This window comes from Microtus oregoni, unplaced genomic scaffold, assembly GCF_018167655.1.
Source record: "Microtus oregoni isolate MIOR12 unplaced genomic scaffold, Mior012 000012F_ref0000307, whole genome shotgun sequence".
NCBI classification, from domain to species: domain Eukaryota; kingdom Metazoa; phylum Chordata; class Mammalia; order Rodentia; family Cricetidae; genus Microtus; species Microtus oregoni.
Window position 1 is genome coordinate 2203198 of NW_024543071.1, and position 23845 is coordinate 2227042.

The 23845-nt window shown below is 44.3% G+C and overlaps 1 protein-coding gene across 4 annotated transcripts in view; it reads left to right on the forward strand.

The window, feature by feature from the left end:
• Shtn1 (shootin 1) overlaps positions 1 to 23845 on the forward strand; it is a 104862-nt gene that overhangs the window by 26439 nt on the left and 54578 nt on the right. For all 4 annotated transcript variants that reach the window (XR_005975148.1, XM_041661199.1, XM_041661197.1 and 1 more), the window contains exons 4-8: positions 8784 to 8878; positions 13942 to 14110; positions 17928 to 18025; positions 19901 to 19982; positions 22748 to 22842. Coding sequence is in view for 3 of the 4 variants with exons in the window: in XM_041661199.1 (XP_041517133.1) it covers positions 8784 to 8878; positions 13942 to 14110; positions 17928 to 18025; positions 19901 to 19982; positions 22748 to 22842 (539 nt within the window). In the remaining variant the exon portion in view is untranslated. The remainder of the gene's footprint in view (positions 1 to 8783; positions 8879 to 13941; positions 14111 to 17927; positions 18026 to 19900; positions 19983 to 22747; positions 22843 to 23845) is intronic.

The window sequence follows — 23845 nt, forward strand, 5'->3', positions numbered from 1 at the left end:
TGTCCGCAGAAATACAGGTCATTTCTAATTGTTGTCTTTTTTTAGCCTGTAGTATATAATACACATACAAGTATATAAACATCGTAATGTCCTCTGCCCTTCCCTGCTTTCTAAGGGCCACCCCTTGCCACAGCTGCATTTGCAGTCTGTCATTTCATTGTATTATATTTTTGTTTATACTATATGGATCATGAAATAATATGAATAATGTAACTATATGAAGTATTTATTGGTGCATGCTTGAGGTATCATTTGTCATATACTTGTATTTATATATGTATATATAACTGTAATCGTTTTCACTACCCTGTGTAGTGTATGAATGTGTTGTGATATCATTTGTCATATACTTGTATTCATATACACAACTGTAATCATTTTCACTACCTTGTAGTGTTTGAATGTGTTGTGATTTGTTATTATTGCATCCTGCACATTTTTGGGCAGCTCGTTGTGCAAACATTATTAGCAATTACATATAATACATTATCTATATAGTAATAAGTGCTATAACTTTGTTCTCTTGTCATCGTTTCTATTTTAGGGGATGGGGTTTCGAGACAGAGTTTCTCTGTGTAACAGCCCTGGCTGTCCTGGAATTTGCTTTGTAGGCCAGGCTGCCTCATCTGCTTGCCTCTGACTCCCGAGTGCTAGGATTAGAGGCATGTGACCACTGCCCTGCTAAATGTTTCTATTTTTTAAAGTACTGTCAATAATGCTGTTTAGTTTCATAGGTTCATTCAAGAAAAAGGAATTGTGCCAGGGATTTATATCGATATGGGCATATAGCTACCAAAACTTCATTGCGTATTTGTAAGTGTACTCTAGCAGGGGAGATCTTATTTCCATTGTTCTAAATAGAGGATGGAGACGCAGTTGGGTCGTATAGCTCCTGCCTAGCACGTGTGAGGAGGTTTGAGTCCCAGCACTTCAAATCAATCAATTCCTATCAATCTATGGAAGGAGACTATAGGAGACAATGAGTGTGTCCATGACCTCCATGGGACAATGGTTTCGTGAAGGATTTTTTTATCCCCCACTCATCAAGTCGTGTATATTAATTATATAAACTACTTACTCATCACTTAGACCTCAGTAAAGTGGTTAAGGAACATGCCAAGAGCAATTACCATTTTCTGGAGTTTGGAGAGATTGGAAACACTCAGACTGAGTTATATCCTCAGTGAAGCAATAGTAATTTTCTTCCAGATTTTTACTGTTATTTTCTATATGACATAAATCTGTTAATTTATCCACAAAGTCAGGACATAGATGTTCAGATCCCAAAGTGTCATATGCGAATATGTTGTGTGCAAAGAACCAGACATTGCAAGAAAATAACCCTCTCCCTTGCAAGCTGGACCTTTCTAGATTGTTCTGCAGAGGCTCCAATGTCAGGAGACAGGTACCAACACAGTCAGCCCTCAGCAAGACATTTTACCCCTCTGAAAAATGAAACACCTGTCCGATGCAATGGTTCAACAGCCTGTTCGTCTCATCGTCTCACCACAACAAAGACCATCACAGGGTAATCTCGTGGGTATCGCTGTCTGTGGAAGACCAGAGACTAGGGCAGAAACACCGCTTTCTCTCACGTAGGACTGATAGCATCCAAATGAATACACTGGGAAAGAGCAAGCCCATGGTATTGTGGCTAGTTAGCATGCTTGAATTATTGATAGTGGAGCGGTGTGCTGTGTGAAGTGGCCTGGCTCCGGTTACTTAGGCTTCAGTTTGCACAGCATGTTTTGATACAGGTAGGCGGTAGGTATTTGCCTCCTGTATTCAGCAAGAACGAAAACAACTTCCCCCACGTTGCTTTCACCTACCACGTCCCTTCAAAAGTGGCTTTTCCTCTAAAGACGCTGATCGTTCTAGGAGCAACTCAGATTAGGACCTGAAAGGATGCATTGAAATGCTAACACAATAGTCGCTATTGTTAGATGCGTTTAATTTTTACTTTTATTAAGCCTGGTTAGTTAAAGTCCGAATGGCAGGAAGTCAGAATGTGAATTCTCTAAAGATTATGTTTGTACACTAATTGTGAGTGTGTGTACCCATGTGGAGGTCAGAGGTCAACCTGTGGGTGTCGGTTCTCTCGACCATGTAGGTTCCAGGATCAAACTCAGGTCATCAAGATTAGTGGCAAGTTCCTTTACCTACTGAGCAATTCTGCTGGCCCAAAATGTGATTTCTATTTTTTTCTCTCTCTTTTTTCGTTTTTGTTTGTTTGTTTGTTTGTTTGTTTTTTGAGACAGGGTTTCTCTGTAGCTTTGGAGCCTTGTCCTGGAACTCACTCTTGTAGACCAGGCTGGTCTCATACTCACAGAGATTCACCTGCCTCTGCCTCCTGAGTGCTGGGATTAAAGGCGTGCACCGCCATCACCCAGCCAATTTCTAATTTTTTCTCTCCATTTTTCAAGACATGGTTTCTCAGGGTTTCTTGGCTATCCTACTATTCACTTTGTAGACCACACTGGCCTCAAACTCACAGAAATCTTCTGCCTCTTCTTCCCAAGCACTGGGATCAGAGGCGCATGCCACCTCCCAGCTAAATGTGAATTCTTTACTCAGTCTTAAAGAGAGAATGGGAATAGTAGAGTTTTATTTCTGGAGGGCTAAGGATGTATCTCTGTTGGTAAAGTGCTTGCCTAGAATGCTCCAAGTTGTAGGTTTTATTCTTTGATGCCATGTAAAAATGAGGCCTGGTCATGCAGGCCTGTAATCCCCATCCTCAGGGAGGCAGAGGGACTGGAAGTTCAAGGTCATCCTTGGGTTGAGTTTGAAGCCCTTCTATTTCAAGACCCGGCCTCAAAACAAAGGAAAATTTTATTTTTTTAAAAGTTGAATTTGAGGTAAATAGTTCATGGCTTTGAACAGACTTTGAGATTTCGAAGAGAACATTACTGATTTCTTCAGTGTGGGCTCTATTGGTCATGAGCCCATGTGGCCTTGAACAAGTTTCTGCATTAGTAAATTTGGGGTGAATTACTAAATTTGAGTGAAAAAGAAAATATGCATAAAAGAGCTCACCCCTGCTGATGACGGCACACATCTTTAATATCAACACGAAGGATGCGGAGGACAGCCTGGTCTACAGAGCAAGTTCCAGGACAACCAGGGCTACAGAGAAACTCTCACTCCAAAACAAAACAAAGCAAAACAGAAACGAAAAAGGAAAGAGCTCGCCCTGCGAGCTGGGATAGAATAGGTGCTCAAAAAATGCCGCTTGCTGCCATGGCATCCAGCCTCTGACGTCATCAGACTGCCAGGTCGATGCTCACCCCCTGAATGTGGAGCTCCTGCGGCTGTATGGGTTTGCTTGGCTGCCCTGAAATGTCTGTCACGCTTACCCACCAGGTCTGCCTCCTGAGGACGCCAGGCGAGGGCTCTGCCAGGGCCCAGGCTTCCTCAGCCTGGCTTGGCTTTCCTTTCCTAGGGTAACTACAACTCTGGTCATGGCTTCATGTTGTTCTTAGCCTTCTGCCAGTTCATCCTGAGCCTGTCTCTGAGTTTCTCCACACAAAGAGGGAAGCCATGTGCCCACAGTAAAGTCCCTTCATATGCTGTAGTGATAGACCCTGGGTTGTGTTTAAGGCTGCACGTGTTTTTCTGCATGGGTTCTTCCTTGGTTCTTCTCATGCCACGTGAGAGCTTGTCTGGGAGCCAAGCATGTTTCTCAGCTGGGAGAACACTTGGCTTGTATGTAGGAGACCCTGGGTTTGATCCCTGAAACTATACGAATCAGGTGTGGTGTGCAGGTCTGTCATCACCTCAGCATTTAGGAGGCAGAAGCAGCTGCATCAGAAGTTTAAGTTCATCTTTGGCTACACAATGAGTCTGAGATCCCATCTAAAAACAAAACAAAATGGAACAACATTGACAGCAAAAGCCCCACTGCTTGTAGCAACAACAACAACAATAACAAAAATCTTTTTTAAACAATCTGGTACTGAAGAAAAGAGTATATTCAGGGCCTGTACTTCAAAGAGCCTGCGGGTTGCTCTGTTGTGGAAAGGACTTGCTGAAGCAACAAGATCTTCGGAGTTGACAGTCTCAACTGTAACATGTTTTAGAAGGACCACGGAAATCTGGAGTGTCCTTAGAATGGGTTTGAGGGGGCCTTATCGGTCAGCGCTGCACTGAGAAAGGATTACTTTACCCCTGGGTCCCAGTGTTCTCAGATAAAATGCCAGGATTGCATCTACTTTGTAGGGATGTTTCTGAGAACTCATGGGAACACACATCCTAGGACAAGGCCAGACACAGGCCCGGTAAATGATAAGCAGTTCTGTAGCAGATCGGCATCCATCTTCAGCTTTTCAAACCAAAGGGCCTACTTTGTAGGTAGTGTTGTTCAAAGTGCAAGAGAACCAGACATACATGAACCCAAATCCATGTTTTACAGCCGGATGTGGTGATGCATGCCTGTAATTCCATCGCTCACAGCACAGACGAGACCATAGCCATGACTAAGACTTGTCTGGTCTAAAGAGCAAATTCTGGGACTTTATTAAAAAAAAACAATAAAATCCCATTTTAATAAAGTACATGTTTCGTAGAGGACGAGAATTTGTTAAGTAGACCCCCAAGCCCTACAGTGTGATGTATTCTCTGGTGCTGTATATAAGAGTGCAGTATTCTGAAGTCATAGATAAAGAGACATGAACTTTGTTAATTCAACCAGAATGGTAGAAATAACAGCCAGTGTACCTTTGTTATACATGTGAGTTCTTAAGCCTTAATTTTATTGAGTTTCATTTATTTTTGAGGTGAGGTCTCATGTATCTCACTCTGGCCTTGAACTCCTCATAGATGAGAATGACCTTGAACTTCTGGTCTTTCTACCCCACGAGAGACAGGATTACATTGAGTGCCGTTTTCCCAGAGATGCTGGAGTTGGGATCCAGGACTTCCTGTATGCTAGGAAACACTCTATCCATGGAGCTACATCCCCAGACCTTAAAGGCTTTTCTTAGGAAATTTTTCAAAGCGATAGAAAAATGAGAAGATAGCACCATGAGCCCCTTCTGTATCCACGACCCAGCTGGTACCATCTCAAGTCCTTGTTGCTCACACGCTCACCTGACTGAGTGCATACAATGAAGCCAGTGTTAGTCTTTGTATTGCTTTAAAATTTGCTGACAATGAATAGCTTACTATGAATTTTTGTTTGCTTCGAAAGCATAACTACAACCTTAGAGCCCCTTTCCTATCTATCTTTCTCTTTATTTCTTCTTCTTCTTCTTCTTCTTCTTCTTCTTCTTCTTCTTCTTCTTCTTCTTTTTTCCTGAGACAGGCTCTCACTGTGTAGTCCTAGCCGACCTGGAACATACTGTGTAGACCTGGCTGGCCTAAACTCAGAGATCAGCCTGCATCTGCCTCCTGACTGCTGGAGTTGAAGATGTCTATCACTGGTCCCTGCTGGCCTAGTTTTTCTTTATTAAACATTGTATTATACAAAAATGGAATATCATAGGTGAAGTGTCCGATAGTCATAGATAAAAGTTCCAATTATTAAATGAATAGCTAAAGATTTTTTTTAAAGGATTCTTAGAAAAGGACAAATAAGGCCAGGCCAGATTGCTCAGTAGATGAAGGTGCCTGCCTTCCTCCAAGCCCAATGACCTGAGTTCAATTCCCGGGACCTCCATGGCAGAAGGAGAGAGCCAACTGCAGCAGGTTGTCCTCTGACCTCCACACTGTGCTGTGGTTGCACACACACAAACATACACATATATATAACAAAATTAAAACAAAAGCACAAAGTCAGAACTACTTCTGTTTTCTGTCATGTGGCCTGAGATTTGGATTTGGAAAGGATGCCCTCCCTTTAATAGATATAAATGGCCCTTGTTGCATATTCTCTGAACCAGGGATACAATTGATAAACAGATCTCTGTGCTATCAGTTTGCATTGAGGGGAGTTTCCGAAACTAAAAATTGTGGCACAGTTTAAAATGTGCTGCTGCTTCCCTCCCTGGGAGAGGGATACCCCTCCCCTGCCAGACAGAGTGTACCCGGTGTCTGAAGAAGCAAGGTAAACCACAGGACAGCGTTTTACAAAATGTTCAGAAAATACGGGCTGCTCCTCCTTGTTATGTTTTGCTAGGCCTAAGCCTCTCGACTGCAGAATGATTTTTTTCCTTACTTTCATGAGCAAGAATGTTATTGAATAAAAAGTCAAATTCCTATGAAAAATGCAGAGTGTTTATGTTTTTGTTATGAGACTAGAAATACCAGATTGTGGCAGGAGATGTCAAGTAGTTAAGGCTAAAAAAATTCAAAGTAATATTTGATGTTGTAAAAATTGTATAGGTTTCTTTTCTCTTTCCTTCACATTTTTTGAAGAACCTACCTTGTAAACATAGTGATAAAATGCCAGGAATATTAGGATTTTAAGGAAATAATAGAGCCTATTATTTAAACTACAATATAAAAGGCAATTACATTGATGAAGAGCTACATGGGCTTTGTGTGTGTGAATAAACTTGGCCCGTGTTCAGCTTCTATTTGTTTCTCTGGTATAAACACATATTGTGTGTGATTCCAGTTTAATGGGGACCCGTTTGTATGCCAAGCAGCTGCATTTTAGGACCTATTGCGTGATTTCATAGCTCTCTGGAAATTGGTTCTATTCAGGACAGGAGATAGAAGAGGACAAGGGGGGTAGTGTGGGGGGGGAGCTTCAACACACAATCATTTCTTTTCAATTGGAGCCAGAAAGGTTGATGGCAACATGACCATTGTGTTATAATGATAAGACCACTAAGGCCTCTGTACCTCTCATCACGGCTTTCACTCCAGAGCAGATACAATTTAATTCACTGCTCCGTCAGCAATGCTGACACCATTATGCCGTCTGTCTCCACAGTTATAATCACTGTCCTCTGAGAAATGCGGCTGAAATGATCTTGAGCAGTCAAAGAAACTCTCAATTAAGGCTGCCACTTCCAATGTGTCAGATTGTGTCTTATGCACTTGGTACAATTTTCACCTCCAATCCTGTTTATTTACAATGTCTACCAGTAATTACGCTTAACGTGTCATTTAGTGAGGGGGGCCCCTGCCAAGCCAATTGTTGGGTGCTGCAGCACCATTCAGTGGGAGTTTCTCGAAGTCAATGCCATCAGCAGCTTTTAGGCCCCGATGGGATGCGGTAGTCGCGTTGATAATGCAAGTATCGCGCTCATCAAGTCATAATTAGATGCCACTCAAATGTGCCACTTGTAATAACAGTGTTGATTCATGTTTTTCTCGGTGACTGCAACTACTAATTAGTTAAGTGGTTTTTGGTTGGCCCGCATTTGCAACAGATTATTACCCCTGAAAAAATGTCAAGGTTAGAGATGTTTCTGGCCATTTAGTTCTGCTTTATGAATTTGAATATTAACATAATAAGAACTTTGGACAGACTTAGGAAGTAATACATTTTTTGTATTTAATTTAGAAAGAAAAAATTTTCCCCCTGAGTTTAATCATAATTGCAGGTTAATTAAGCTTAAATGAAGCGAAAGTAATCTGTCTTTGTGTTAGATGAGCCCAGGGCTCTTTGCTAACTTTGTTGGGTTTCACATTTGGGTGTCCTTTAATTTTTTTTTCTCCTTATGCCAAACAAATGGAAGTCAGTCTACATATGTAGAGTTAGGGTTGAGATTCTGAGATTTTTTTTTCTTCTGACTAGAAATGTGGGTGGGAAAATTTACATTTTTTTTCTTGCTTAATCTTCAAAATATCATTCCAGGTCTGAATTAACATGTCTTTAAATCTCAATTTGCATAAAGCAGCAACCAAAAAAAATCTAAAGATTAAAATAAATTTCAAGTGTTGGCAAAATACCAAGTAAAATTTGATTTTTCTTCTTCTCCTAATGGTACTTTGCTTTGCGATAAAAAATTTATGAGTACCTGTTTTCTCATCACATGGCTGATAAGTGTTGGCGCTACACTTTTCTGACCTGTAGTTGAAGAAATAACAGGAACTTTTTGTCATTATTGAAGATGAGCATCACAACACTTAGCTAGTCATCCACGTTACTAAGCAGCTCCTTTTTCATATTAGACCCACAAGTTTTGTCTAGACTGACCAAAAGCTACCATAGTGTCACTTTTTACTTATGGGAGCTTCTTTTGTTTACTTGAGTATATGTTTATTGCCATGGAAACAGCAGCATAAGAAACAAACACTTTAGAGGCAGGAGAGCCAGCTCAGTCAAGGTAACACACTTGCTGGGCAAGCACGAGGACCCACGTTTGATCTCCAGCACCCCACAAAAAGCCAGGCGTGGTGGCATGTGCCTGTAATCTCAGCGCTGGGGAGACAGCGACAAGGATCTCCCTTCCATTCACCAGACAGAGAACCTCACTCAGTCAGCAAGCCCCAGGCCAGTGGGACACTCTGCACACCCTGCTTTATGAAAACAGGGTGGATAACGTTTGAGGAATGAATCCTAAAATTGGCCTGTGGCTTTCACATGCATGTACACACATATACACACAGATGAGAGAGACAGACATTCAGATGTCTGTCTTTTAAATTAAGACAAAGTCTTATAAAATTTTACGTATGTAATAGTTGAAGTTTGTACTTGGTGTGTTTTTCTTTCTACATACATACATTAGATGAGATTTAGTCAAAGGCGGCTTCTGAGGAACTTTTAATCATGGCCAAAGGTCTAGCTTTGGGAAGAATTGAAGCATTCTTGGTCATGGGGCAGTGTGTGGGCTTCTGGAATAGTTGACTAATCTTTGAATGCTGAGCCTCTTTTTCCTCTTCATTCCTAGTTTCTCACATGGTCATAGAGGAAGTGAATTTCATGCAGAACCATCTTGAGATAGAGAAGACGTGTCGGGAGAGTGCTGAAGCCTTGGCAACAAAGGTGAGCTGTGTAAGCCAGAGTTGCGCTTGTTGGTCTTCTAAGGAGCTGCGTTTCTCCTGCTCTGTTTCTAATTCTCTGCCCACTCGTGCTCTGAGAGGGAGGCGTAAAGTCCCAGATCCCGTAGCATGATTCTGTAAGCATCTGCCTGCATAGAAGCCCTTTTCTGATTATTAAAGCAGACTCTGTGTGTGTTTGTGTATGCATTGTGTGTATGTGGGTGCTTGTGAGTATATGTTTTATATGTGTATATTTGTGTGTGTGTGCTTGTGTGTGTGTCTGTGTGTGGGTGTTTGTGTCTGTAGTGTGGGTGGGTGCTTGTGTGTTGTGGGGGGGGTGCTTGTGTGTGTGTGGGGGGTGCTTGTGTGTGTTTTGTTTGTGTGCGTGCGTGTGTGTATGGGTATGTGTGTGTGTGTTCTCAGCCCTGTGCCCATCTGACCTGGGAGGAGCAATCCGTGGGGCAGACTGCTAGGCTAGCCTTTCCCACTGCCTAGCCATGTGGTTACACCGCTGCACGGACCTGGTGCTGCACACACAGCTCTGGGCATTTTCTGCTGGAGTCTGATGAGAGAGTCAGCCTGAGCCTTCCATTTCAGGTGGTTATTTGTGAAAGCAGAGGGAGGGCATGTGGAAGGTGACCTCCATTGCGCCACTGATTGCCTCTGGCTGATGATTTTACCAAGTGTGTAATTTTCTATATTCTGTCTCATCAGAATTACATTATTATTAAAGAATGTTTTTATCTCTGTCTTATGTATTTTGGGTAAAAAGCGTCCATCAGAAAATGGATTACAGCAATTTCCAACCAAATTTCATTAGTGATGCTGGTTGTGTCCCCCACCCCCCACTCCCATACCACTCACCTCCGAAGAAATACTTTGGATGTGACTGAAGTCCTGCTACCGATAAATAAATAAATAAATGTATCTAATTTGTATGCATTAGCAGTGTGCTTGCTAACGGTATCTGCTTAATTGTTTGCATAGTGACCTGTACTAGGATCCATAAGATACTGAATCAGAGCGTAGCAAGGACCATGAATCTCCCTGTGCAACTTCTTTCCTGGTACTGGTCTAATGCATGCATAGTATTACGGGTCGCTGCTTTGAAAGCACGGATAGAATGGGCACGTTTACATCGCTTTCAATCTCCCTAGCACTTCAGTCCCTGATCCTGGGTGCTCTTTTCACTCCCGTACTGCTTCTGGGATGAGCAGAGACACAATGTATTTGGATGAGGTTGATTTTCCCGAATCTTCTCCGTGCCCAAGGGTGTCTCTGTGTTACATACATCCAGATGAGTATACCCCTGCCTCTTAGGACTGGCAGGGGTATGGAAAGCAGGAGCTTCGGATCAGCATGTGCACACTTGTCTCATTTCTAGGTGCATCATTTGGGGCATATGAGACTCTGAGCAGGCTAGCTCTGCTCTCTGGTCATCCCTTCTGGGTGACAAGGTGGACAGAGGTTACAACATTTACGGTGTAACTTCTTCAAGATGCTCTGAAATTGTTGGTCCAAACATAGCCTTCTTTAAACATTATTTTATCCCTTTTGTATTCTTTGTGTTTGCATATTTGTCTGTGTATATGCTTATATGGGTATGTGTGTGTATATATGTGTGTGTACCCGTGTGTGTGTGTATATATGTGTGTACCCATGTGTGTGTGTACCCGTGTGTGTGTACCCGTGTGTGTGCAGGTATGCCTGTGCATATGTGTCTGTGTATATGTTTATATAGGTATGTGTGTGTGTGTACCCGTGTGTGTGTGTACCCGTGTGTGTGTGTACCCGTGTGTGTGTGTGTATGTGTGTGTGGGTGTGTACCCGTGTGTGTGTAGGTATGCCTGTGCATATGTGTCTGTGTATATGTTTATATAGGTATGTGTGTGTGTACCCGTGTGTGTGTGTACCCGTGTGGGTGCAGGTATGCCTGTGCACATGTGTCTGTGTATATGCTTATATAGGTGTGTGTATGTATATGTGTGTGTGTACCCGTGTGTGTGTATATGTGTGTGTGTGTGTATATGTGTGTGTGTGTGTACCCGTGTGTGTGTGTGTGTACCCGTGTGTGTGTATATGTGTGTGTGTATACCCGTGTGGGTGCAGGCATGCCTGTGCACATGTGTCTGTAACCCAGGGGTCAACTTTGAGCATTAGAGCATTTCCCTCTGTCACTTTTGGTCTCTCACGGAACCCGGAGCTGTTTTAGCTGCTCTGGCTGGCCTGCAAGTCCTCCGCCTGCGTGTCATCACCTCCCCAGCACTGGAGTCAGTCACGTTCCACTCTACCCACTGTGTTACCCATGTGCTGAGGACCAGAGCTCCATTCTTTATGCGTTTACTGCTAGCACTTTGCCCAACAGCCCGTCCATCTTCCCAGCAAGCCTCTTGTTTTAACAAGTGACTTTGGTGAGAAGCTTCATCCCTGTGAGCTGTAATTGTCTTTCTTCAATCGTCAGGGCTTTCTTAGGACTGTTCCATGGCGAGGTATGGTTGTAGGCATTAGTAGGTTGCAAAGCCGCCAGGTGACAGGTGGTTTATGTCTGCTCATCTGTCACTGTGCTCTCTGCCCCTAAGCCTCATCTTATAATGGGCCCCTTAGTGCACGACATTCTGATCCATAAGAAGTCTTTTCTAAAGTAGACACGTAGTTTGTTTTTGAGGATCTGTGACGAACTCTTGGTACCTGAAGAAAGAAAATTAAAAATGGAGCTAAGGGCCTAGAGTGATGACTCAGTGGTTAAGAGTGTGCTGCTCTTCCAGAGGACCCAAGTTCAACTCCCAGCACCCATATAGGCAGTTCATATAGAATCCCAGCTGCGGGGGGATTTATGGGAACATGTGTTCTCTGCACATACCCTCTAGATACATACACACAAAATTAAAAATAATAAAAAGAAAAGTTTTTGTTGCTGTTGTTGCTTTTTCTTTGTTTAATTTTTTTTCTCAAGACAGGGTTTGTCTGTGTAGTCCTGGCTGTCCTGGAACTCACTCTGTAGACCAGGCTTGCCTTGAACTCACAAAGATCCACTTGCCTCCATGTCCCGAGTACCGGGATTAAAGGTGTGCACCACCTCCTGACCAAATGGGACATTCTTATGGTACAATTTGACCTCGTCAATCTCTTACGAGTGTGGCTCCTCTGTTTTGCTAAGGTATGCAGGCGATGTTGGTAAGTGACCCTGTATTTGAGTCTGACCCACATCTATTTAGTTACCCCCTTCTTTGTGCACTGTGCCCAGTGTAACCACTGTGTAAACTTCTATATAGTAGCGAGTTCAGCTAGTGTGGGGTGAAGGCAGGTTTACTTTTGCCTTGGGATTTAGAGAATTTCAAATGAATACACAGGATCACCTCTACAACCAAGACCAATGATGATGCTGGGATCTGTTCCCTAAAATGCATGAATTTGGACTCCTCAAATGTCTATGTATGATCCCTGAGATTTCATTTGTTTAAATCTTGTATTTTTCTTTCAGAGGATGAGAGTGGTCTGGGGCTCTGGGCTCCCTGCCTCTCTCTGCGTATTGCTTGCTTTAGGATTTTACTGCAGGATCCCTTCTGCCCTCAGTCCTGTAGTGGAGGGTGGCTGGCGTCACCTCTCATGGTCAGACATACAGAAACTCTTTTTTTTTCCTCCAGCATTCATATTTCTAGAGAAAAGATCTGATTGGCTAACTGTGGGTTGTGTGTACTACTTCTGGTTTATTAGCTGTGGCCAATGACATTGTCTTCCCACAGAAACCGGGTGAACATAAAGGAAGGGGTGTAGTAATACGGGTGGCGGGCCTGCTTTCCGTCCCGCCCGGCTCCCGCACAGCTAGCTTTACACCAGAAATAACAACACACAAACTGTATTCATTTAAACACTGCTTGGCCCTTTAGCTCTAGCCCTTACAGGCTAATTCTCACATCCCGATCAACCCATCTCTAATAATCTGTGAGCACCGGTCTTACCGGGAAAGGTTCAGCATGTCTAACCTGGCGGCTTGCTTCATCGCGTGTGTCTGCCCGGAGCCAGGAGCATGGCGTCTCTCTGAGGCGTCTGCTCCAGAGAGGAGAGCTGTGGAGTCTGAGCTCACTTCCTCTTCCTCCCAGCGTTCTGTTCTGTTTACTCCTCCCACCTATCTTCTAACCAATGAGAGCCAAGCAGTTTCTTTTTATTTAACCAATGACCTTCCTCCATCAAAGGGGAGCTGGGAAAACAGACCTGTATTCGATATTCTCAGCACAATATCAAATAGAAAATTTGCTTGAAATAAAGTGATTTATATTAAGACTATTAGGAGCTAGAAATTCTGGTACTTTATCTAAATTCCTTATGTTTCTTTCTTCTTCATTTGTGTGTGCGTGTGTGTGTGGTGTTCTATGAGTGTGGCTGTACTCACGCCATAGCCTGCATGTGTAGTGTGTGTGTGTATGTGTGTGTGTTTGTGTATGTGTGTGTGTTCTATGAACGTGGTTGTACTCACGCCATAGCCTGCATGTATGTGCATGTACATGTGTGTGTATGTGTTCTATGAACATGGCTGTACTCACGCCATAGCCTGCATGTGTGTGTGTGCGTGTACGTGTGTGTGTGTGTATGTGTGTGTGTGTGTGTATGTGTTCTATGAACGTGGCTGTACTCACGCTATAGCCTGCATGTGTATGTCAGAGGACAACTTTTGGGAACTAGTTCCCTTCGTTTTTACCATGAGTTCTGGGGATGAACCGTAAAGGCCAGAAGAGGCTATCCGACCCCTACAGCTGGGTACAGGTTCTCAGGTTTAAGAACTTTTACCCCCGACTCTCTCCAGCCCCCTTTGTATTTCTTAATGTTTAAAACCAGCATTTCCACTCACTGCCGCTGTAATCCAGGAATGAGACCTCACTTAAAGGAATAAACTTAATATTAAAACATGTAAGTAATTTATTTATTGACTGAATTTACCTGTTACATCCTATGTGAATGTCAATGCATATGTAGCACAAAAAACACACTTAGTTCATTTATTGTTTACAAATCCAAGATACTCATTTGATGACTGGTAAAATCACCATTCTTTTCTATTTCATTTTTTAGCTAAACAAAGAGAATAAAACACTGAAAAGAATCAGCATGTTATACATGGCCAAACTGGGACCAGACGTCATAACAGAAGAGATCAACATTGACGATGACGACCCTGCCACCGACACGGACGGTGCAGTCGAGACTTGTGTATCGGTTCAGTGCCAGAAACAAATCAAAGGTGGGATTCCGCTGTTTCTGCCAGACAGTGCTTCAGGTCTCTGACGGCACAGCAGACTCTCAGGGGGAGTTTTGAAAACACATGGGGCTGGGGAGATGGCTCAGTGGGTCAGAGTACTTGCTAAGTAAGCATGAGGAGCCAAGTTCAAATTCCCAGCATCCATGTAAGAGCCTACATAGATGTACATGCCTGTAATACCAGAACTGGGAGGTGTGGCCACAGGAGGATAACTGGGACTTGCTAGCCAGCCAGTCTGGCTAGGACAGCAGCGAGCTGCAGGCTTCCAGGCTTGACACAGGCCCTGTTTGGGAGGGATGAGGCCTAGAATGAGAGGGCAGGACAAACTGACTTCCTCCTTGGCCTTTATACACGCATGAGCACACATACATCGTGCACATACCCTGGAAGAATTTTTCAGAGTACTGTTGGCTGGGTCCTACACCAAAACTTCTGACTTAATTAGCCAGGGAAGCCAGGAGAGCTGAGTAAGAATGTTGTTCCTCTCTTGTTTGGTGGGTTGCTTTCATGTTTGGAATGAGGCACCCTCAAAAGTGTGGCCTGGCTGGAAATGGGAGTCTCTGTAACTTTAAGAACTTGAATCATGGCTTCATTTTCATTTTTAAAATTTATTTTATATATATATATATATATATATATATATATATATATATATGAGTTTTTCACCCGCATGTATGTGTGTGTACCACGTGTGCAGTGTTATGACACACTATGGTTGAAGCTTTCTCTCACTTTGCTGGCGGTATAGCTGGGAATATGGCGAGAGTGTATCATGTGTAAAGGGCAAAATTCAATGCCCAGCACCGAAGTGTGTGAGTGTGTGTGTGAGTATGTGTGTGTGTGTGTGTGTGTGTGTGTGAGAGAGAGAGAGAGAGAGAGAGAGAGAGAGAGAGAGAGAGAGAGAGAGTGTTATTTGGGTCTCTGTTGTAATCATGGAAAGAGATCTTTTGTTAAGATGCTGGAAAACAGGTGCCCAATTCAATAGCTAACATGCGGCTCAGTACATGTTTAGAAGTCGGACTTATTATTTTGCAGGGAGACAGAATTTCAGATGGAAGTGTAAGGAGGAGAGGACGCTCCCTGACTTCACTGGGCTCCTCAACTTCTTACATTAAGACGAAATAGAGTGCAATGGTTGGGAGAGGGGGTGTCAAGGCCTCCCTCTGCCCATTGTTCTCCCTTCTGAGTCTTGGACAATATGGCCTCATGTTCTTTCTCTGGAATTAATCAGCTGCTGGAGAGAGCGACTTAGAACTGAGTTCATGAAAAAAAAAAAAGTAATGATGTAATGGGTTTCTTGTAGCACACTGTCACTAAATCGGATAATAATGGTGAAGGAGAACGCCCATAACTCTGGACAGGAAATTGCTTGCTTATGTTTCTGTCTTCAGCCCAGCGGTGGTGCTGCGCACCATTAATCCCAGCACTTGGGAGGCAGAGGCAGGAGGGTCTCTGAGAGTTTGAACCAGCCTGGTCTACAAAGCAAGCTCCAGGACAGTCAGGACTGTTATACAGAGAAGCCCTGTCTCAAAAACAAAACAAAACAAAACAAAAAGATTTCTGTTTTCTCAAACCTTGAATCTCAGGTTACCTATGCAGCTGTCTGTTGATTCTGTTTTCTCAAACCTGAATCTCAGGTTAACTATGCAGCTGTCTGTTGATGCTGTGGGTTTTGATCCCTTTTGGGGTCAAATGACCCTTTCACAGGGGTCACCTAAGACCATTGGAAAACAGTAGCAAAATTACAGTTATGAAGTAGCAATGGAAATGATTTTATGATTGGGAGTCACCACAACACGAGAAATTGTGTTCAAGGGTCACAGCCTTAGGAGGGTTGAGAACCACTGCCTGTGGCCATTGAGAAACGGAAGAGAATTTGATGTAGTTTGTCTCTGCTGAAAGCCTAAGTTTTTTCATTTTTTAAAATGTCAGGTAGTCTTTTAGATTGTGAGTTTTTGATAAATTGCAAAGAAAACTCACTTTGGTCCCTTTAACATAGTGAGATTATTGAGACTATGCTGTGTGAGTTACTATGTGGCTGGGGTGGGATTCCATGTGGCATTTCCATTGTCCCTTGGTTTTTATTTCCCTTAAATTAATTCTTAACCTTGACCACAAACTGCATTCTCAGTTCTTTTGACCAGATCCCTATCTTCTCTTAAAACTAAACTTATTTCAGGTGCAGCCATTATGGAAATCAGTACAGAGGTTTCCCAAAATAAAAACTAAAAAGATAAAGGAGAGCAACCAGGCGACACAGCCATGTACATACCCGAAGGGCCCTGCATCTGTTACGGAGACGGGCACATCTGTGTCTACTGCTGCTGTAACCACAGCAGCAAGGAACCAGAAGTAGCTGTCCATCTTTGGATGAACAGAATGTGGCAATGGGGTAATATAACCCTGGGACTTTATGCAGCTGTAAGGGAAAGTGATGCCGATATGACCTTGGGGTAAAGTGCTCTCTCCTCCAGGGTGATGGCCTGAGATGGGATCTAACCCATGTCAAGATGGACAGGGTAGCATATGTCTGTAATCCCAGCACTCCTAGGACACGAGAGTCAGAGACAGGTGAATGGGTTGTCTAGCCTGGCCTGCTCAGAGGTAAACGGGAACCAACCTCAGCTCAAACAGGTTGGAAGGTGGCTAACCTGCGCCCTGAGCTGTACCTGCTTCTGCATATGTGTTAGCGTGTGTATACACGCAGTCACGTGTGTGCTAGCGTGTGCATACCCGCAGTCACGTGTGTGTTAGCGTGTGCATACCCGCAGTCACGTGTGTGTTAGCGTGTGCATACCCGCAGCCACGTGTGTGTTAGCGTGTGCATACCCGCAGCCACGTGTGTGTTAGCGTGTGTATACCCGCAGTCACGTGTGTGTTAGCGTGTGTATACCCGCAGTCACGTGTGTGCTAGCGTGTGCATACCCGCAGTCACGTGTGTGCTAGCGTGTGCATACCCGCAGTCACATGTGTGTTAGCGTGTGTATACCCGCAGTCACGTGTGTGTTAGCGTGTGTATATCCGCAGTCACGTGCGTGTTAGCGTGTGTATATCCGCAGTCACGTGCGTGTTAGCGTGTGTATACCCGCAGTCACGTGCGTGTTAGCGTGTGCATACCCGCAGTCACATGTGTGTTAGCGTGTGTATACCCGCAGTCACGTGTGTGTTAGCGTGTGTATATCCGCAGTCACGTGCGTGTTAGCGTGTGTATACCCGCAGTCACGTGCGTGTTAGCGTGTGCATACCCGCAGTCACGTGTGTGTTAGCGTGTGTATACCCGCAGTCACGTGTGTGTTAGCGTGTGTATATCCGCAGTCACGTGCGTGTTAGCGTGTGTGTACCCGCAGTCACATACATGAACGTGCACACACATATGCACACAATAGAAAGGAAAATGGAATTATGGATGGCAGAAAAAAGAGCGGAACTGGAAATGTTATTTTAAATGAGGTAACTAAGGCTCGAAAAGACAAATGCCATGCATTCTGTCTTGTTTTTAGATTCTAGCATCTCATTCTCTCTTTGTGTGTTTGTAAGGAAATGAAGGTAAGAAGGTGACATGAAGTTAGACAGAGGTTCGTGATGGGCAAAAATGGTGTCGTAAGCAGTGTGGGTGCTGAAAGACTTAAGGGGAGCCCTGGGGGCTGAAGGGAACAAGTGGGGAGTAGAGAGGCATGTGTTGGGGTGGAGAATGAATCAAAACAAAAGATGAATGAAAATGCCACAAGGAAGCCTGTTACTTTGCCAATTAAAAAGCAAAATGAAGTTTATTTTAAATTTCCTTCCTTTAAAATGGCAGAACTCCGAGATCAAATTGTGTCTGTCCAAGAAGAAAAGAAGGTGCTAGCCATTGAACTGGAAAATCTCAAGAGCAAACTTGTGGAGGCGATGGAGGAAGTAGGTACCTCAGGCCTGGGAGGCCAAGTCCTTGGTTTTTGAACTGTCAGCAGCTTCGGGGTTGCCTAAGTTACAAACTTGCTTCTGAGAGCTAACTTTTGATACTGGCGCATGGGTTTGTCAGCTTCCCTTCCCTCCCCTCTTTCAGTCATTCAGACCATGAACACACATCACCCCCTAGCTCAGCCAATCAGACTGTAAGGCAGCCCTGGTGTGCGGGGTCACATGTTGTCACTCACTCTGTCTGGTGAGAGGCAGGTTTGTAGAAAGGTGACTCCTGTCACAGGTCACATGCACTGTTACCCTGGTGAAGAAAGCCGAGGGTAGAGAGTTCAGTGGACAGACAGCTTAGTGGGGGCGGCCCCTGCTGTGTGTCCTTCCTGCAGAATGCCTAGAGGAGAGGCTCAAGGGTGATTTGGGAGAACCTTGTTATCTTGCTTTTTATCACGCTTTTATCTGTGCACAAGCTGAGGGCTGCTCAATTACTCAATCTTACCTGTAATGAGGCTTCAAGGCTCTGCCTTCACAACCTTGATTTAACCTGTGTCCAAGGGTCTCTGACTACGTAGTCCTGAGTTTCCCAACCAGTGTGTGCCAGCATCCTGGCAGCCCCAGGTGTCTTGAGTGGCCCATGAGTGAGCAGTCTCACCTGGTTGGCTCCCTTACTGCACACACTGTCAACTCCCTGAGGACTGTCACACACAAAGACTGGGCAGCCATGTCCTCCAGCCTCCCTACTCAAACTGTTCTTGCTTTGTTTCACCCAAACAGAGTAATAATGGGGAAAGGAGGGCAATCTTAGGAGGGATTTCCCTGTTGGACATTGTATGCCAATTACTAATGCCAACCAAAACAAAAAAAAATGGATTTATATGAAGATAAACCAGTTCTTGAGCTTTCTGGTGGACTGAGGCTGTGGTGGGTGCCTGTACTGTATTTTGCTTCTTGAGTGTGTAACTACAGGAGAGGAGAAGGGAACACATTGTTACCATCAGCCCGGCTCCCTAAGGGTGTTGATGTCTCCTAAGCATCGAGGAGAAGACAGTGATCTTGCACACATCAGCTCAGCTTAGCTTACAGCCTGCCAGCACAGTCCAGGTCAAAACCCGCCAGCACCATCACGGTCAAATGTGGGGACCACCCTGCAGCTGCCTCTTCACTCCCTAAGCAGCTGGTGTTCTGAACATGGTGTTTATCATTCCAGAGTGTGTTCTTACCTGCTTAGAGCAGTACAGGGTATTCTGAGGGTTTTTACAACCGGTAAGTATGCCTGCTTTTTAAAATTCGGCACAATGCCTTGGAGATGTATGCGCCTTGATCTGGGTGGCTTTGCACCACAAACAAACAAACAAAACTGCTATTGGTAGGGCTTTTCTACTAATCAGTTATTTCAGAAATTTAAGTTTGGGAGAGAATATCACAGATAGGTCAAAAGTCATCAAAGTTTAAAGCTATCTTTAAAAAAATAGTTTAACATGTGCTTTCTCTAAACATAAAATCGAAGTCCAAACTGAACCTGAAGTTGAATACTTGCTGACCTGCTAAATGATAGGCATGTTTTGTGGGTGATTACGACTTGGATTTTTGCGTTAAAAGTATGAGTGGGTGACATTGACTGGATAGAGTGCTATCCTGTGCAGGGAGCCCCCCCCCCCCCATGACAGATTGAATATTTAAATGAGCTGTGCTCAGGTGTGGCTTGAAGTTTCACAGAAGAGCTGGCTTTAATGCTCTTGGTAGAGGAGCCGATGGGCGTTGCCACTTAACCGCAGAAGTTCATATTGAGAGCAGAACAGCTGTTTGAGGGTCCCGTGTAGCCGTATGTCTTATTTACAATTTTGGGTGTTTCTTCTTCTCCACATGTTTTATCTGTAGGTAAATAAAGTTAAGCAAGAAAAGGCCGCCTTAAATTCAGAAGTTCTTGAGCAGAGGAAAGTCCTAGAAAAATGCAACAGAGGTATGTCTTCTCAGTCTTCATTTTTTTCCAACATATTTTGCTTGCGTACATCTGGTGCTTCCTTACACCTGTGCCTAGAGTGGTTTTTCCTAGGTCGTGTTTTGCTTTTGAAACTTCAAACATATACACTGCTGTCCTATGTGTATTGTGGGGCCATAACCATTTTTGCTTACCCCCTTAGCCTTGATAGGATTTATAGCTAGTCAGGAAATCTGACTCTAGGGGAGATTCAGAAAGCTGACACATGAAAGCATTTTAAATTAGTGGATATAGAAAACGGGCCAGTGGGAAAATGAGCATCAATATTAATATACCAGTAAAGTGTGGTGGCATGCACCCTAAATCCCAGCACTGTGGAGGCAGAGGCAAGTGGATCTCTGTGAGTTTTGAGGACAGGCTAGTCTACAGAGTGAGCTCCAGGCCAGACAGGGGTGCATATCGAGACTTTTTAAAATAGATTGGCATGCTAAGTGTCTCCTTTCTCTGGGGTCTCGCATAATCCCTCTTTGTTTCTGAAATATGACTCCAAACTTCTAGTGGCTAGCACAGCAAGGGATTCATAACCATTTAGATGAGTTACATAAACACAAATGACCCGGCTACTTCTAAAGAAAATGCCATGCTATTTGGTCAGCATCTCATTCTTCTTGTCAAACATGGCATGAGCCTCTTGGGTACCACTTCTTACCTTACAGTTTAGTGCAGGCGATGTGGAAGCCATTCTGGTCGGGAGGATTGTGAGGGCTGAATAAGTCCATTTCTGTTGCTATCATGTATTGCACAATGCAGGAAACTTGAAAATGAATATAGGCTCCCAGCTTCAGCTCTTACCCAGGAGTATGACCTCAACATCTGCTTGGCTCTGGGAAGGCCCCCTTGATGGGGTCACACCGCAGTGATGGCATCACCATCATGGCGGGAGTGTGAGATGTGAGGGAGCGATCAGTTGGCAAGAGAGGAACCATACTGGTCTGTACTTTTCATTGGTACCCAGTCTAGTGAGAACCTACTTCTCGTGAGACAAGGCAGCCCCTGCATAGCCTTACCTGGCGGTAAGCCCCTCCTTTAAGATCCCCCCCACCTCTTAACCCTAACATGCTGGGGACCAGGCTTGCACTTGTGCATCACCTGCAGAAATACCACATCCGAACAACAGCAGAGGACTGATATGTTCTGGCCTGTACCCAAGGCACTCAGTTTCCTACTTCCGAAGACAGGACACAGACAGGACTTTCTACACTGTCCCTACTGCTGGCTCTCATCCTTTGTGTTGCTTATCAGCTAGAGTTTCTGAAGAAAAGGCCTGGCAGCTAAGCATGGGAGCCGAATAAGATGGTCCTACTTCAGCGTGTACAACTCACATTCTCCATGTGCTGGGCAGAAACAGGAATTCACCATGTGGCTCTTGCCTGCAGGAAGCCCCCTGTCTAGAAAGAAACGAGGATACGTGAACATGCCACCAGGATCAGACTAGCTCCTTTCAGAACCCAAGTCAAAGGGACCTAGACACGGGAAAATTAACTTTTTATTATAACGTTCTGGACAGAAGAAGAGAGGCGATCATCCTGCCCAGGGCTTCAGATACTCGTAGTCTTCATTGTTCTCTTTGTGAAATTTCTCTTTTTAAAATAGGTTTGAAAGTCATTTAGTCCTTAGGGACCTATAATTCCCGGCACAAACCACCACTTACATTACTTTCCTTGAGTTAGCCTATTCTGCTTCTGTCTGAGGAGGCAGTAGTTTACGCAGAACAGAGTTTGAAATTCTATGTCATTACACAGCAAACCCATCCTTAGTCAGTTAGGATTGAAGTGCCCAGTGGAGCAGAGTGAGAGCAGCCATTAAGAGTGTCTTGGCGGGAGTTTATTGATATGACTCAGCTCAGAGCCAGGCTCCTGGGCGGCGGTCTGCCTGCATTGTGCCGAGTTCCTAATGGCGTCACGGTCCCAGCACCCTGCCCACGTCGTTATTTAACAAAGTAGGCCACATAACGTCGAGAGCAGCAAAGATTTCATGCTGCGTTTATTTGACAGGACCTTTTCTACAGTAATTCTTCTGTATGTGTGTGCACTGACTAGCATTTTACACGTCTGTTGACCCGTCATGTGTGCTCTGTGAAATGCCTGTGATGTGCTTCTTGTCTTTGGTCTTTAAAAGGCAGAAATGAGGGGGCTGAGAGATGACTCAGTGGCCAAGAGCACTTTTGTCTTCTTGCAGAGGGCCAGGTTTCAGTCCCCAGCACCCCCATGGTGACTCAAAATCACCGGTTACTCCAGTTCCAGGGGACCTGATACCTTCTGACCTCAGCGATAACAAGCAGGCAACACATTTACATGCATAAGATAAAATTTAAATAACCATAAATGTAATCATTTTGCACCAACTTTCACAGTTGGATTATTTGAAAATATACATCTTTCCTGAGATTTGCTTTCACAGTACGATTTTGATGGTGGAGTAACATTGCTTGTGCTGTATTTTACCAATCCTTTGGTATTTCCACAGTAGTTCCAAGAATATGCTTGCAACCACAGGTTTGTCCTCCTGACTTGCTCTTTTAGGATGCACTTTAGTTGCTGAGTCTAGGGGTCTGAACGGTTTTTCCAGCAGATTTTCCAATCCCATTTCTAAACCCCCCATAAGACTCCTCACTGCACCAGCTAGGGATAGATGAGGTCATTCATGTGTCTTGTGATGAATCTTTTCCTCACACACCGCTGGTCATTTGCACAGCCTGTTGTCTCTGCTCTTCTTGTCTGCTTAAGTGTCCATGCTGGCCGTCGAAGAGTATGAGGAGCTGCAGGTGAACCTGGAGCTGGAGAAAGACCTTCGCAAGAAAGCGGAATCGTTTGCACAAGAGGTAAGTGTGCTGTGGAAACCGGGTGACTTTACAGAATGCCTATGGGCAAACAGAGTTGAGCCAGTCAGATAAGGAGGTGATAAGTCCCATTGTTCATAGCACAGGTGACTTCTTTACATGGTTATTGTATAATTTGTTGGGACCTAGAAAAGAGCCATTTGACACTTTGCACCACAGATGACAAATGTTTAAGGAGGTGGAGCTGTGTTGACTTAGATCTAAGTATTATAGCTTATATACATACATCGGATTTCCATGAATATGTGCAATCATCATGAGTCAACTGAAAGTTTTAGAAAACGTTTGACTAGAACGTAGCGATTGTAAGTGACTAGGTAGAAGCTGCATCATGGCCTTAGGTTTTCAGACGTGGGTTGAGAGTCTGCCATGTCTGTCACTGCACGCAACCTCAGCTGTCCTCACCCTCTCAGGCTGTGCTTCCACCTTCTGTAGAATAGATGTCTGTGTAAACAGAACACAGGAGATTTTAGAATGCCATGAGAAGTGTTTGTGCGTGCATGCGCACAGAGCGTAGGGATCAATATCAGGGATCTTCCTCAGTCTCTGTCCACCTTGGTTCTTGAGACAGGACCTCCTACTGATATGGAGAGTGCTCCTGTGGTAGACCAGCTGGCCAACGAGTCCCAGGAACCCACTTGTCACTGCTCATCCAGCGCTGGGATTTGAGCATGTGCCTTTGTTCTGGGGAACTGAACTCAAGTCTTCATACTTGCTCAGCAAACACTTTACAAACTGAGCTATTCCCCACCCCACCAAAACAGAATAATTTTTAAAAGCACCACAGACAGAGCTCCGTGCAGTGAAAGAACACTTCCACAGAGAGACCCGTAACGTGGTGACGGGCAGCGTGACTGGCAGCGTGCGCAGAATGTCTACACAGCTCAGATAGCCTTGAGAATCCGGCTGTGTCTCGGTGTTGGCTCGGGTGACAGTGTCACAGTATCTGCCTCTCTCTCCTGGCCATCGTCGGGTGCTCTCATTA